The sequence below is a fragment of the Pleurodeles waltl genome, chromosome 12 (genome assembly GCF_031143425.1).
Source record: "Pleurodeles waltl isolate 20211129_DDA chromosome 12, aPleWal1.hap1.20221129, whole genome shotgun sequence".
Taxonomy (NCBI): Eukaryota; Metazoa; Chordata; class Amphibia; order Caudata; family Salamandridae; genus Pleurodeles; species Pleurodeles waltl.
Genome location: NC_090451.1, coordinates 432,180,897 through 432,197,985, shown reverse-complemented (window position 1 = coordinate 432,197,985; position 17,089 = coordinate 432,180,897). Strand labels below are relative to the sequence as shown.

Genomic DNA, 17,089 nt, shown 5'->3' with positions numbered 1-17,089 from the left:
AGAGAAGGGAAGAAGGAAATAAAAATAGACAGGGAAAGAAAGAAGTCAAGAAAGAAAGAAGGAAGTAAGAGAAGGAAGGAAGATAATGAGAAAGAAAGAAAGAAAGAAAGAAAGAAAGAAAGAAAGAAAGAAAGAAAGAAAGAAGTATAAAATCAGCCAAGAAAGAAGGAAAGAAAAAAAGAAAGAACGAAAAAGGAAGGGAAAAGGAGAAGGACAGAGAAGGAAAGATAGAAAGAAGGAAAGAATAAAAGAAGGCAAACATGAAAGAAGCAAAAATAAAGAAAGAATGAAAGAGAAAGAGATTAGGAAAGGAAGAAAGAAATAAGGAAGGAGAGAAAGAAAGAAGTTAAAAGAGGATAACTTAATACAGTAGAGGTTCAAATGAAGACAATATGGCATGCTGTGAAATAGCAACAGTCAGAAAAGCAAACCACACAAGGAATTTACTGCAGCATTGGAAGGAGACAGGATCTGCTAAAGATGGAATTGAGGATCTAAATCTTTAAATGTAATGCAAGAATAATTTCTAGCATTAAATGAATTCTCAAAAAAAGAAAGTTATAATTTACACCCTCAAACTTTAAATTCCACAACTAAAATTATATAGGTTAAACCTACCATCAGCATTGACCTGGTCCAAAAAGATGGCATAACCTAACAAACAGAACAGTGTTGGATGCACACAATTTATCATTACAAAATTCATTAAAATACAATGTCCTAGAGTTTTTAACTTCAAGAACAAAACTTGAATGTTAAGAGAACCCGAATAAATTACTATAATAATAGAATCAACATTCCGAGCTAGCCAGACCAATACCCCCCTTAGCTCTGCCACTAGAAGATGGAATGGCAGACATTACAAAAGGTGTCTACCTTTCGACGTGTAAAGTGTATAATAATCAGATTTCTTGTAAGGAAATAATGTGATGTTGTTTAATTAGTTTTAACTTAACTAAATCAGTAAATGTAAAACACAAATTAGCAATAGTCTAAGAAACCAGTATTACTACCTCACCAGCCATGCCGTGTGCTGCCAGGGTTATCCGAGTAAAGCTCAAAAGCTGGTTCATCAGAGAAAGATATGTTGGCCAATCAACATCCTCTGGGATTACAAATGGGTTAATCTGTTCGGTGAAGGAGGGACGGAATGACCAAACTATCGGCATCAGGATAATTTCAAGGCAGCAGTTTTGGGCTTAACCCTAATCGATTTTATCGCCATTAGAGCAGGAGGTTGAGAGAAGAAGCCGACAGGTACAACTCGAATGGCAGAGCCTGCTAAAACTATACGGCCAAAAATCTGATATAGAGGCTTCAAGAGATTTATTTATTTTACATTTTTAATTAGATTTTCAAACATACATAACAGGTGCAGATGTTGTGCCATCATATTATTAATAACAGTGTTATGATGATGCCATATACAGTAAATCAAACAGGGTACAGTTGTGTCATCTTTTTTTAAAGGGGCATATGGCATATTTCTATAGGTCTTGCCTGGTATCCATAAAAGGGTGAGCTGTAAACGGACTCCAAATGTACTTTGGTCTCAAGGGCCATGGGAGCTCTTTAGCATGGTATTCCATCTGCTCTCTGCAGTGTACCATGTCTCTCAGCATTGATCATTTGTAGGGACTGCCCTCTTGCCCCAGTAGAGAGCCACCCTTCTTTTCGCTAATAGCAAAGCCACCGCCATTAGTCTGCAGCCAAGTATACACATCTGAGGAGTGCATTCCACCAGCTCCATCACCATTCCTGATAGGGCTTGCACCACCCTTTCCCAGAATCGTCGGGTAGGATCACATGCCCAGGGCAAGTGGATGAAGTCCGCCTCTAAGGCCCCACAGTGTACACGACTTGCATCTGTGCGGAGCCCTTACTTGTACAATTTAATAGGAGTATAATAGATTTGTTGCAGGGATTTGAAGTGTATGATCTTTAAATCACAATTGGAGGTGCGCCTGCACCTTAGTGCGCAACAGAAACCCACATCTTCCTGGTTCAGTGGGTTCTCAAAAGTGATAACAATACAATAGCCACTAGTAATTGTTTTGTATTTGCCCACCCATCCTACGCAAGTAATCATTTAGGTCACTATGACAGAAACATGATCATGTAAGGATTGAGCAGTGTGTGTTTAGCCACAATGTTACCTTATTGAATAAGTTTGCATTAAAGGTAGCTCTAAGGGGTGGAACATTTTTAAGATCACAACGTAAAGTGTGGCTTCCGAGAGAAAAGGCAAAATATCTTGACTACAGCTGTCTGCGCCTTCACCAACCCTCAGCTGGTATTGTTGAGGGCCACCAGGGCAGTCTGGGTGCTGTCTACTGGTACTGCTGAGAATTAGCGACAGTGATCGTGTTAATGGATCATTATAATCAGTCAGACCGAGAGCAGAGGGCGGATTGTCAGCCTGGGGAGCCTGATCTGAGTGATAAATACACATTTCTTAGAAGAAATACATCGAATTCACTGTTCAATAACATTGAGTTTAGCAAAAATGTTATCAAATAGAGGCAGAATGCTGTGAGTGAGTGGAAGCCTTTTCGGCAAAACGATCCTTTCTGACATGACAAGGATCCTTAAATATTAGGGGAGGTTGTCTGCACGTAGAGAGTAGCCAAAGGTCTCTGTGGCCCCAGAAGGCTCTCTGGTAACCACCAGCTTCTAAATGACTCAGATGCTATTCTGTCAGACACAGTATAGCACGGCCCCCCCTATGTTTTGTGTTGTAAGAGAGCACATCAGAGTGGCTGTTGGAGAGAAGATCAGTTTGCAGGTAAGAGGGAGGGATTCCAGGCAGGAATGTGCATCAGGGACCCCTTCCCCTTTGTGAATGGTAGCGAAAACGTTTTATAAGAGCAGCCAGTGGACCCATTGCCACTGCCTACTCTTAAAAAATGAAACTGAAACTTTTCATTTTTTGTTTTTTAAACACATCCCGTTTTCCTCTAATGAAAATAGGCTGCGTTTTTTTTTTTTTTTAAAGACTGCTTTACTTAAAAGCAATCGCAGATATGGTGGTCTGCTGACCCCAGCAGGCCACCATCACCGTGATTTTTGCTATTCCTAGTGAGTCGCAAATTGCGACCTACCTCATTAATATTAATGAGGTGGGTCTATTTGCGACCCACTGGAGATCACAAGCGAAACTGAATGTAGGTTCATACATTCGGAATTGCAATTTCCTAATTGCAATTCACATTGAATCGCAATTAGGAAATTGCAATTCCAAAGGTTCGTACATGTGGCACTAAGTGCCGCCGTTCATATATCAATACACTCTCCTATAAAACTGTGAAGTCTTGCTACAAATAAGACTCTCACTAACATATAATCACATTAAACTCAGTGTCCTGTCCTATTTATCAGCATCAGCTCAATTTCATCAATGAAAGCACCAGCCACCGGCACAAGCCTTGCCCCTTTAAGCCTTATTGTAAGTTTTGCATGAAAAACGAGGCAGTGATACGGCACAGGTTCTCACCTATCAAATGAGGAATAATCATGAGAATCGATGTTTGTGCATGGACTCCTACATGTTTCCACATTCCAAACACTTTTCCCTCAATGCAGTTCTCCACGTTTTTTATTATGAAACGTGTACATGTCACCCAAACCAAGATTGCCCTAGTAAAACAACCACTTTCATTCTACACCCTCATTCATTTACTGCCAGTCACCTGACTAATTGTTAAAGTAGCAATGAAAGGACATGATCATACCTCTGCAGTCATTTACTTCCAAACGTTTTTCTCCCATAACCTACAGCAAAGCGACAGTTTACTCTCTTGCTACCCATTTCATCTTGATCTAGGATCTTTCTTCTCCTCATCCCTAGAACAACATCATTCTAAGAGATACCGTCATTTAACCAATAACACAACGCATATCAATCCGCGATCTAGAAGAGGGCCTTTCCTGCTAGGACCACCATCAAACAGAATCACTGATTTTTGCCCCAACATATCTGCACACAAGAGTTTGTTTCAAGTCTCAGAACAAGATCCAAAGTCCATATTGTAGTGAGTATCCGTTAGAATGGGCTTCACCAAGTCATCGAGGCACAGAAGGAACTCAAGAAAAACTAAGAACAAAACAGGAGCTTTCCTTTTTACAAGTAAGGCCTATGTGAAAGCGTCAACAGGGGGAATGGCTTGTAAGACACAATCACCCCAGCCTTTTCCAATGAAAACAATCACATTATAGCACACTGGTGTAAGGTAGAAATAGGATAGAACTTTTGGGGCATGGGAATACGTGAAGATCTAAAATGACTCTCATATTTGGTATTTGATGGCATTCTTAGATCTTCAGCATCTCTTGCTTTCAGTCAGTTCCTTGGATCATAAAGTATGGAATAAATAGCAAATGTATGGACTCAAAAGTGTTCAATAAGGATGACAGGAGGAACTAAGAAGTATAGAATGAGAAAATAAAAATCAATTGTGTTACTTACGTGATTATTCTAACTTCTTGACTTTTAGGTAGGCCCGAAAACTACTCCAAGCAGCACCCAGTGCCTCTGCAGCCACCTCACCTTCTTTGGAAGCTCATTCTTTGTGATGCCTAATGCTATTGACGTCACCAAAACATTAGAACTTTTTGCCACCTTTGTGGATAACCCCGTGGTAGTTACCACTGTTGGCTGCATCGTCGTCCTTTATGTTTTGGTTCTCATTTGGGCAAGAAGAAAAGATATTCAAGACAACGCCAAGGTATGTTTTCTGCTGGAACTATTTACTGTCTGTAAGAATTGTCTGCAGTCTACCTGTTCAGATAACTCACCTTTCTGTCCTCTCTTCCCTCAGAAGTCTGCTTGTCAGAACAAGAGGTTAGGTGTGATTAAATACAGGAAATACACATTTTACTTAACAGGGGCGAATCATAAATTATGACTAATTGTGTACCTTCAAAGATGAATCTTCATCAGCCCGTCCTGTTCATCAGCATTTTTTCTGTTCCCTACTGTTTGTAGAAACACCCTCAGGAGAAATGGTTGAGGTAGGTTGCAAACATGTTTGGATCTCATATTTCCTCTATATAAATCAGAAACCTAACAAAACCAAAACCTGTTTTCAACGGAGAGTTCAGCAACAAACCTGTGTGCATTTAGTAGCTCACGTTTTTATAATATTTGTGACTTTGTTCGCTACGTTCGGTTGCCAGGGTGCACCTTGGCAGATCTTTCGAAAACCTAGCCCTACTTAAGCAAGTGTTAGCAAGTAAAAGTCTGGTAGAGTATAGTCAAGAGCCCTCTGGCATCGAGGGTATGCAGCAAACAGACTTATTGTGGTAACTCACTTAACAGCCGCACATCAGCAGCCAGACTTCAGAATAGCTGGAGAGTGAAGTGCAGATAATCTGCATAACTGCACCATACTTCAGAGAGTCAAGGCAGGGACCTTACAATGAATGTCTGACCTCTTTCAACGCTGACATAGCTCTCTCTGTTTTTAAAAACCCATGTTCCTGTTTGTACAACCCTAGGAGACGCCAGGGATGTCAGAGTATGTGTGTAGGAAGGGGTGCGCATGTGAGAGAGAAACTAAACAAATTCTATATTTACCCCATGGCTTTACCAATATTACGAATGTCCAGAGGCAGAAAAACCAGTCTTCAGTCAGTGAAAAAACAGACATAAGCCAAGGCCTTCTACCTTGCTTAAGAGTGCCTTAGGTCTGAATTTCTGCTTGTCTACAAGTGCCAACATAAGACGTAGTTTTAACACTGTTCAAACCATACTTACCGGTCTGCCACCTGCTTCCCTTGGCTGGTCCGTGGAGAAAATCCAAGGACCCGCAATTTAAAACTGCTGCATATTCCTCGGTAAACCATACCTCAGTCAAAAAATTCAGGGTAGATTAAAAAAAATGCAGTTTGCCTATTCAAAAGGATTTTGTAACAGCTGAGCACAATTCAGTAAAGCTGTTTGGTGCACCATCAGAGGGACCAGGAGATGAACTAACATCAAACGGCTGTAACGTGTCTGCATGAGAGTTTTTTAATATTATTAAAAGAAATTCTACATAGCCCTTGATTTGGGATGCTACCGGCATGTACGTTTAAAACTAGCAGTTGGCATCTTGAGTACTGAATTAATCTCTACTCAAGAGGGCTATCACTTGGATATTTTACAGTAGTCTCGGATGATTGTCCAGAGGCCTCATCAGGAATGATACAACAATGTTCTTGAGGATTCTGTTACTTCGAGCATAATACCTGTGTAATCATTAGATTATTAATTGGTGGGATGGCGATGGAATATGTATCAAAATAAGCTGTACATCATTTCACCTCCTAAAGGAATGGTGAATTAATGACACTGGTCTGCGTACTCTAGAACGTTTTTGTGGCTGGTTAGATACCAACATTTCGTAGTAAGGTTTGCCTTCAAATATCTCGCTCAAACAGCTATTACCATGGCTATGGACTACTTACTGTACGAGGAAAGCAAAAACAAAGCCAGAGTAGTAATTCAGTAATTAGGTTTACTACATCAGATTATAACCAAGTGAATACTTTTATAAAAAAACGTATTCTTCACTGGGACAGGGCCCATGCTGGCTGTTACAGTCACCCACGCAAACGGGCTGATGTTTCTCACTGGTCACGAGAATCGTGCACCAACATTATTGTTGCTTCTCCAAACACCTACAAGGTCAGATTTGTCACAGCAAGCAAAGAGCACATTTAACATGCTACTTAAATCTCTTAGTATTGGGGTACCTGTAGATCCCTTTTAATGGGAGTGTTTTGTTCACCCTCACCTAAGGTTGTCCAGACTTCGAGGCCTGCCTAGTAAAGTTGACCTCTTCCCATCTTAGGGCCGTACATATATGCATAATGACGAATATATGGCAGTTTACCAGAATATTAATGTACAACTCATGAGAATTAAAATGTTAATAACACAATGGGCCTTATTTCAAGGTTGACGGTCTTTTGGCAAGACCGGCGTGGTGGCGGCTGCCAAAAGACCACCATGTTGGCGGTAATCCGACCGCCATATTAAGAGTCACACAACAAAGCCTGCCAAAATCCAGCCAAATTCCCAACACCTCCAGGACACTGAAGGGCAGTAAAGAGGCAGTCCCACCACCAGCACCGCCAGCCCACCAAATAATCTCTGATCGTATTACAATCCACAAATCACAATAGAGGTTCTTCGATGGTGGAAAACCAATGGCAGTGCGAACCGTGGCAATTGGCGCTCACATCAGTAATACAGCACACCACAATGGATAGTTTGAAAACCCCACACCTGACACACATCCACACACTCATCACACCCACACACTGAACTACAAAACACATCCCTTCACACCCGCAGTCCTTTGCAGCAAAAACGGCAAACACAGCCAGATAAAAGCCACTTTAAAAAAATCACAAAGCATACAATAGTCACCTCTACACATTTTTAACTAGCACTCATCCCACACCTGCACAACCCACACAACACACAAATTAGTACCCCACACAATAGACACCAACCATCACCCACTCATTCTCAGCACCCAAACCTCATCACAAATGTATTTTCCTTTACATTTCTTCTACCTCGCCATCTTGTCCCTCTCTACCATGTCCCCACAAAAACATCCACATTTCACTGATGATGAGTTGAGGGTCATAGTGGATGAAATTATCAGAGTAGAGCCACAACTATTTGGAGCACAAGTCCAGCAAACTTATATTGCCAGAAAAATGGATTTGTGGCAAATGATAGTCGACAGGGTAAATTCTGTAGGCAGCTTTCCACGCACAAGGGAGGATATCAGAAAGAGGTGGTGCGACCTCCGGGGTAAGGTATGTTCCATGGCCACTAGGCACCAGCTGGTGGTCCTCAAGAATGGTGATGGGTCCCCAACTCCTCCCCCATCTTTCATATCATGGGAGGAGAAGGTCTTGGACATCCTGCATCCTGAGGGCCTGACAGGAGTACCTAGGGTAATGGAGTCTGGTAAGTCACAACACTATTAATGCCCCTAAAGAGTTTTGTCTTGCATGTTCACTGATCACCCTTGGTCACCTCAACAACCAATCCACCCACCACCCCTGTGTCCAAATGTCCAAATACCCCTCTATGGCATGCCTCATGTCAACTTTAACTCACCTGTGGGCACATTGTCTGTGTATGGCATGCGGAGTACAAGGACTGACAGCACTACAACTCCCAGCAGGCACTGTCCCACCTTTAAGAAACCCAGAACAGTGTACAACAAGTACAATAGCCTTGCATGTGAAACTAACAATCAATTCAACACACCTGAATGCACAACTATTGTACAGTCTATGGCAATTACATCAATGCTATGGCCTACTACCAGTATTATTAGAAGCAACACACAGCTACATATGTGTTCCTACTAAATTGGCCCTTGAAATTACCATTTAAAAAATGTAATGTACACACCTGGTGGGAAAAACTAAATAGGAAGCTGGATGTACTTGCAGTACACCCATACAGAGTCCTGGGTTAAATATTAACTCCCATACTATTGCCCAGCTCTGTCGCCATACTACATTTTTCAGCTGTTAGTTGACTCAATGATGCTAAAGTCCTTACTAGGAGATAACTTTACATTGTCATATCTTTACTCAGACAAGATATCTGTCAATGAACAGTCACCTAACCATCAAGATACTCCAAGATCTCGGAGCATGGTGTATGCATTTGAAAATATCTGTGTCCCACATAGTGTTAACCCAGATTTGGAAGCAGGTGTCATTGTCATATCAGGGGATCATGTAAAGGGTTTGTGTGCATGTCATATAGCATGTCTAGCAGTCAAACTTTAATATCACCTGTTCCCTAACTTTAAAAAATGGTGTGCTCCATGTCTCCTACAGATAACCTTGCCATTGTCACCAGGGAGAGGACATCAGAGATTGCCACTACCCCTCTGGATGAAGGTCCCAGTGGGGCAAACACCCCTGGATGTGTGGACATCAAGGACAAAGTTGGCCCATCTGAGACACCTGGTCAGCCAACAACTGTGAGCCTCACCCTGCCCATTTGGACTCCTCACAGCTCTGCTTAATCAACATCACAGGCAAACATTCACCGCAAACCTGTCCCCCAAGGGCAGTGTCTTCCATTTTGTGCCCCCAGTATAGGTACCTGAGTCTCCTGTTGTGAACCCAGACAATGATGGACCTGCCACTAGTGAGAGTGGGTAAACTGTGCCAGGGGCACATGCACATGGGGTAGGTTGCGTGGGAGGGATGGTGTGGGCCAGAGGATGTAGGCCCCTAGGGACACAACTGACCAGCACACCATCTCTCAAGTCTTGAGAGCTTACCAACAAAATAAAGGTGTGATGGGCCAGGTACTTACCATGATGGGGGAGATCAGATAGCTGTAGCGGGACAACCACCAGGAAGTCATGTAGCAGTGGCAGGCCCAAAATGCCCACTTGGCATCCATTGCAGGGGCGCTAAGAGACATGAATACAACCCTGAGTAGATTGTGTACCCAACATCTGGCCTCTTCCACTAGCAATGAAGCATCAGCCCCCTCCACATCTGTGGCAGTTAGTGGAATGGAGACCCTGCCAGGGGAAGGGTATGCCTCGGGCACCTCAGCCTCCATAGCTGAAGAACGTCCCTACAAACGTGGACGTCCCCCAAACATCCAGGAGGAGCAGATGCCAAGACCAAAACCACTGCCAGGAAGTGAACCTCTACTGATTTGTTTCCCCTTGTGTGACACAGATACATCCTATTGACTGTCCTGAGACCTATCTTCATTTTCCTATGAGACAAGAACACTGGACTTGTGTTCCCAATTGTTGTAGCAGCTAGTCCATCCACCATGACTAAACCCTTCACTGTTTACTTTGTGTTCTGTTTTGTTTCAGTTCACTCATTTTGCTGTGCACTCCCCAATAAATACCACTTAACCACGGATCATGTGTTAGAGTCATTTATGAACCTTATACAACTGTCATGTATAACACCTCTTGCACAAAAAGGTTTCTCTGAAACGTATTACCTTTGTAATGTACCACACACATGTCCTATATAACCAGGCTAGATTTTGTATTGCCTAATAATGATAGACATAACTCAAATCACCTGTAATTCTTTTTCTCACAAATAGAATGTGAGAATGCCAACGATCAAACAGTGAAGTACTGCTGCTAACTTCACAGTTACAGCATAGGTGTCATGCACTATCCAACACACAGATCTCTGAAGTTAGGGACATGTCAGCCTTACACTATCCCAGGAGGCAAACATATTGTTTCAATGTATCATCAGCTAAAGCCTTATCACATACCCATACCAAACTTCCAAATGACCATCCTCCATGAAACAGAAAGAGCTCAGTACAAATGCCCCTAGACATGGAACCTTCCAATTTACATTGGTCAGTTATCTGTAGGCCTGCCACTCACCTATGTCAGTCTTCAGACACATGCACATTGGTCTGCAATGAGGAAACACACTGACAGTTACGTACAGGTTTGTTTTTACCAACACAAACCATTATATGTTAAAGGGTATGGATAACACATGTTGACATGTTTCTGAAACAAATTAACACACACCTGGTACCATTGGCCTGACATCCATTGCCAAACTGGTCATTAGTGTGGAATAGGACACTACCATCACACTGTCCTGACAATCTGGGCATAGAACTCACACACAACAAATCTCAAGTCTGACAGTACCTGGTTCAATCCATGCCCATCTCATTTGTCAGTCTGAAAATCTCATTTGCCTGTGACACAGTCTGATATTGCCAAATATGGATGAGCCTGTTCACTTAATCTGCAATTTGTAAATGACAAACGTAAGTCATAGGCCACATTGATACATAAACATTACACAGTCAATTCATACATCCATATGTGACTCTGATTGTGTATTGAAAAAACTTAGAGCATGTTGATCAAATGGCTGGAAGCTACTCGATGTAACACCCTGCATGTACAGCTGAGTCATGTGCTTTGGAGATACTGATGACTTCTCAGATGGTCATACTAAGACCCTTATCAAGCATTCCTAACCTCACCAAATTACCCACTTATTAACCCTAATTACAGCACATCACTTACCTACAGTCAGGGGAAGTATTGATTGCTTAGATCAGCCCTGATGCCTCCAGCTTCATACTCATCATACTCTCCCTTACTTGGCAAATCTGGATTCTCACCCGTTGGAACTGCTGCCTCCCCCTCATTTGGTATAGATGGGATTTGATGTCTCAGGGCGAGGTTGTGGAGCATGCAGCAAGCATCAATGATTTGACATACTTTGGAGGGTGAGTAGAGGAGACTTATCAATGGAGCGGAATCTTGCCTTCAGGAGCCCAAAAGTCTGCTCCACAACGCGCTTTGTTCTTAAGTGGGCCTCATTGAAGCGGACTTCCCCTGACGTTGCTGGGTACCTCACTGTGTCAACAACCAAGGATGGAACAAAGGATGGTTTTAGTAGCCAGAATCCCCCTAAAGGAATAGTTACAAAAAGCCAAACATAAATCTTGGACATCCACATATCTGGTAGCAGATGTAAGTAACAGACACACATGACATGTGTGACTTACCAACCAGCAAGGCCCTCTCTGTGTATCAGCATTGTGATATTGCTATTCTGCATGATGAAGGAATCATGGACTGACCCAGGGTACCTTGCACAAACTTGTGAAATGTAGAGGTCAGCCAAATATACCCCTTGGACAATAATGGAGTTGATGTTTTTCCTGTTCCTCTACACCTGTTCATTGACATTAGGGGGAACCAAGGCTACATGGGTGCCATCTATGGCTCCAACCACATGTGGAATGTGTCCCAAAGCATAGAAATCAGCCTTTGCATGGGCAAAACCTTGACGTTGTGGAAATCGAATGTAGCTATCCAGGTGTTTCAACAATGCAGACAGTACAGCCTTCAAAACCAGACTAAACATAGGCTGAGACATCCCTGCAGTTAGGGCCACAGTATTTTGAAAGGAGCCTGTTGCCAGGAAGTGCAGCACTGACATTACTTGTACAATGGGAGGTTTGCTATAGGGATTATGAATGTCAGGTATCAGATCAGGCTCCAACTGATGACAGAGATCCATGATTGCATGCCTATCCAGGCGTTATATCTGAATCATGGCCCATATTTATACTTTTTGACGCTAAACTGCGCTAACGCAGTTTAGCGTCAAAAAATTTTGCGCCGTCTAACGCCATTCTGAAGCGCCATGCGGGCGCCGTATTTATGGAATGGCGTTAGCCGGCGCAAGCGGACCGGCGCTGCCTGGTGTGCGTGGAAAAAAAACACGTACACCAGACAGCGCCGGCGTAGGGGGAAAATGGCGTATGGGCGTCTTAAAATGGGGCAAGTCAGGTTACGTCGAAAAAATCGTCGTAACCCGACTTGCGCCATTTTTTTTCGACGCCCATCCCCCATCAACATGACTCCTATCATTGTAAAGATAGGAGTCATGCCCCCTTGCCCAATGGCCATGCCCAGGGGACTTATGTCCCCTGGGCATGGTCATTGGGCATAGTGGCATGTAGGGGGGCACAAATCAGGCCCCCCTATGCCACCCAAAAAAAAATATATATATATAAAAAATAATACTTACCTGAACTTACCGGAATGTCCCTGGGGTGGGTCCCTCCATCCTTGGGTGTCCTCCTGGGGTGGGCAGGGGTGGCAGGGGGGGTCCCTGGGGGCAGGGGAGGGCACTGTGGGCTCATTTTGAGCCCACTTGTCCCTTAACGCCATCCCTGACCCAGGCGTTAAAAAGCGGCGCAAATGCGCCGTTTTTGGCCACGCCCACTCCCGGGCGTCATTTTTGCCCGGGAGTATAAATACCACGTAAAGGCCTGGGAGTCATTTTTTAAGACGGGAACGCCTCCCTTGCATCTCATTAACGCAAGGAAGGGGTTCACGCTAAAAAATGACGCACACTCCGGGCACTTTGGCGCCCGAAGCGTCTAACGCCATAGTATAAATATGGCGTTAGTTGGCGTTGGTTTTGCGTCGAAAAAACGACGCAAATTCGGCGCAAACGGAGTATAAATACGGGCCCATGTGTCACTCCTCCATGGTCCGCAGGTGTGCTACTGTACGGTACACTAGAGGTTCTCTCGCTTTTCTTATGCCAGGGTAACTATGTGGGAGAAAACCAGTATGTATGTGTATCACTCAATCTGTACAGCATAGGTATGGTCACACCTTTGTCACATCTGATGGTAAATATTTAAACATGAAACTGTACATAGGTTGTACACAGCACATACCTAGACAAATAATGGCTTATGACCTCATTCACATCCCCTAATCCCTATCATGTTTTTGAAACGGAAAAACATGTCACTGACAGACTATGGGCCTGATTCTAACTTTGGAGGACGGTGTTAAACCGTCCCAAAAGTGGCGGATATACCACCTACCGTATTACAAGTTCCATAGGATATAATGGACTCGTAATACGGTAGGTGGTATATCCGCCACTTTTGGGACGGTTTAACACCGTCCTCCAAAGTTAGAATCAGGCCCTATATGGCAATAACTTTCTTTACATGTTGCACATTTTTGGTACACTTATCCAATTTTCAGAATCCCATCACTCTGCTGACAATACTTTTATATGTACGTACCTCAGGATACATCAAGTTTAGATCCTGTACATGATACATGCACATTTTCACTTAAAGCCAGCAGTGCACACAATGTCGTAGATGTGTTTCACAGCTTGTGACGTAACTTTGAAAACTTTTTCGTTCAGATATGAACCTTAAAATGGCAGCTGCCTGACCTACTGTACTGGACATTAGGAAGTGACCTAACTCCACCAGCTGATGTTGTCATGGCGATAGGCGGATACAACTACAGTGGACATTGCCACTGGAACGCATTGCTGCCTTTGGCGGTCTTGAGCCAATGGCAATGTCTGCCGGAAGAGGCGGTCTTGTACTAGGCAGACGTGACCACCATCTCATACTTCATCTCTCACTTGACTCCTGACACTGTTCCAGCAAGACTTCCACGACCTAAGCTGCTGTGTACTGCCTCTGGGAGCAATAATGCCACATCCTGCAGGTGATAGGACCCCTGCCTTCTCAGCGGAAGAGCTGGAGAAGCTTGAGGAGGAGGTCCTACCCCGGTATGGCCAACTCTATGGTGCACCAGAGGAGCAGGTAAGTGCAATGCAATACCAATTTTAGAATTGTCGAGTGTATGATGATGTTCAGGAAATGTGGTTGAATGAATGATTGCGGTAATATGTGTGGGCATCTGCATAGATAGATTTTGAGTCCTGAGACATGGTAGAGAGTGTGTGATGCATGTACCCTGACCCAACTACATACAGTATTACATGCTAATTGATGGTGGTGTTAAAAATATTTGGACAGCTATACCATGTTTAGAGATCTGCTTGTGGTCTGATCATATATTTCAAGCTGACACCTGGTGCTGGTTATGCATGTTGTATGCCTGTCTCAACGTCACACATGGACGAACAGCAGATGGTCATTTCACATTGAAGGGGATGCTGTGGGCAGTTCGAGTATGGCCTATTTGCACTAATCTGTATTTTCACCCTGCTTGTTTTGGTATAGTGCATGTAGACATGACAATCTCTTCTTGTCTGTGTCATCCATGCAGGTCAACGCCCATCAGAAAAAGGGGATTTAGTGTGCCATCGCCAAGAAAGTGCTGACCCTCCGGGTCCACAGCCAGCAGAGCACTCACTATAGGAAGCGGTGGGAGGACTTGAGGTGCTGGGCCCAGAAGACTGCAGAGGCCCAGCTGGGGATGTTCTTCCAAGGAGGAAGGAGTGCCTGTCGAACCTTGACCCCCCCCAATAACCGGCATATTGGCAGTGACCTAACTGGAGTTGATTGGTGTTTGAGGGCAGCACAGCAGTCACAAGGAGGTAAATACTGACATAACACATTTTTATCCATTTACCAGGTTAGTGTATGATGTGAAAGAATCTAAGCTCTGACAATGTGGTAAGCACCAAAGGCCAAATATCTTCAAGGGACACACAGATGTACAGTCGCCAAAACTGGTACCCAAGTGTGCACAATATGTTGTGCAAAGGGAGATATTGCACACCTATGTTGCCCCTCTGTACAGAAGCATATGATGATGGACATGTAACTGTGTCATATGTGTACCACTATACAGCTTTTCATACCCTGCTGGTTGTTCCTTCCTACCAACAGTCCAATGTTCCCCAAATCATGATGGTAAGTTGTCCAGGTCTTTGCCCTCTGTCCATTCCAATGTCCCTTGATCCATGCCAATGTGCAACATAGAGTTTGAGAACTTAACGCGATTCCTACTTTTAATTAGGTTTCTGATGAGTGACAGCATCATGTGAGGCTGTGATGTCAGTCTGAAAATTCACATGCCATACTGCACAACTTATTCAGACCTGTTACAAGGTGTAACTCCTTGGTAAGTGAGGGATATAGATAGGCCTTTGTAATGTGTCATCTGAGTGGACATCCTGCATGTGGGTGACCATGGAGGTATTGCTAGACTCCTATTGGATCACATATATTGATGTCAGAACAATTAGTGTTTGTACCATTTTCATGTTCTGTAAGTGTGAAATGGTTACACAAATATGTCCTTAGCCATTGTGTTGTCAGCATGATGAATAGGCCAATACATCCTGTACACAGTTACAATCTTAACTGGTTCATGCCAACATCATGTGTACATTGTAAGGTTCAGTCTTCAATCCACATTGAAATGAGTATTAAACATAATTTGTAGTGCTATTTTGGACATGTTTTGAGTCCTTGTTGTATGGAAACCTATTTTTTGCACTGACTACATTGTGGCGCTGGTGTGGAACTTCACATACACATGTGAGTGGAATGGTATGTGTAGTCAGACATTTGGCTTGCATCAAGGTGTATGTCCTTGTAATGGTAGCCTCAAATGTGGTTTGTGTCGCTCAGCTTTTTCCCAAACAGTTATAGGGCAAGTCATGTCTGATGTGTGGATAGTGATGTTGCTACTCGGTCATCAGGCTCTTGATGGAATAATGGCATGATACATTGAATTATATGTCACCTTCATGCACATGACAGGTTAACATTGTATTGAAAGAGTAGTCATACTACTTGTGAATTTGTGTGGGTGAATGCTCTGAGATACCTAGGCCCTTATAATTGTGCTATACTTTGTTTTTACCAGGACAATGACTTAGATGACTTGGTCCACAAAGTATGTAACATCCTTTCCTACATCAATATTGGTACATGTGTAGGTGACGTGTTTTGACTCTATCATAATCAAATTTTGGATACGGCAATTAGAGTAGTTGCATGTTTGCAAATTTCCTCTGTGAAGGTTGTTTACTCAGTGACATGAAGTGGGTATGGCTTGTATGCAAGAAGCTGTCTTGTGTTTACTATACAATGAGGTCCCTTGCATGGTACATGACATCAGGACATAATGTTAGTATGTGTTTAGTTTGTGTATGTGATATGTGGAAATGTATGTTACCTAAATTTCCAGTATCCTGGTTTTGTTTGACTATTTGCTGTGGATAGGGACCCAGTGTCATGTGGACAAGTCACCTTGTCATGGACTGGTTGGTGGGATAGCTCTACTGATATCATGGTATTGTAGGCATGATATAGGTAGCTAAGCCGGTGTGTGACAATGTTTCATTGAGGGTTGTACATTGTCTCTTGTTGTGACATGATGTTGGCATGAAACTGGTACTACCTGAGGGTGTTGTACAACTAGATGGGATGTTGCTGGAGTGTACAGTGTGATGTAAGTGGTATGGAAAGAATGTGATGACCCTATCTCACTTTCTGTGTTTCAGCATCAGCATCGGCAGGCAAAAGAGATGGGGCACAGGCAAGTAGGGAAGATGCTGGCCTCGGGACCTCCAGTCATGAGAACACCGAAAGCGAGGGACCCAGTGACAAGGAAAGCGAGGGGAGTGGTACAGGGTAAACTCGATCCAGTAATTCATCTTCAGAATCCTCCTCAAGTAGACACTCCCTGGTGGTGGCGAACCCATGTGGGACCACCCCAGCACCATCTCTGTCCACCACCCCCCTTTCTATCACCGACCTCCCTGTAGCTTTCCACCA

At 43.4% G+C, this 17,089-nt stretch overlaps 1 protein-coding gene across 1 annotated transcript in view; it reads left to right on the top strand.

The window, feature by feature from the left end:
* LOC138267136 (polycystin-1-like protein 2) overlaps positions 1-17,089 on the top strand; it is an 835,832-nt gene that overhangs the window by 547,114 nt on the left and 271,629 nt on the right. The window contains exon 24 of the mRNA XM_069215990.1: positions 4,494-4,724. Within this exon, the coding sequence (XP_069072091.1) occupies positions 4,494-4,724 (231 nt within the window). The remainder of the gene's footprint in view (positions 1-4,493; positions 4,725-17,089) is intronic.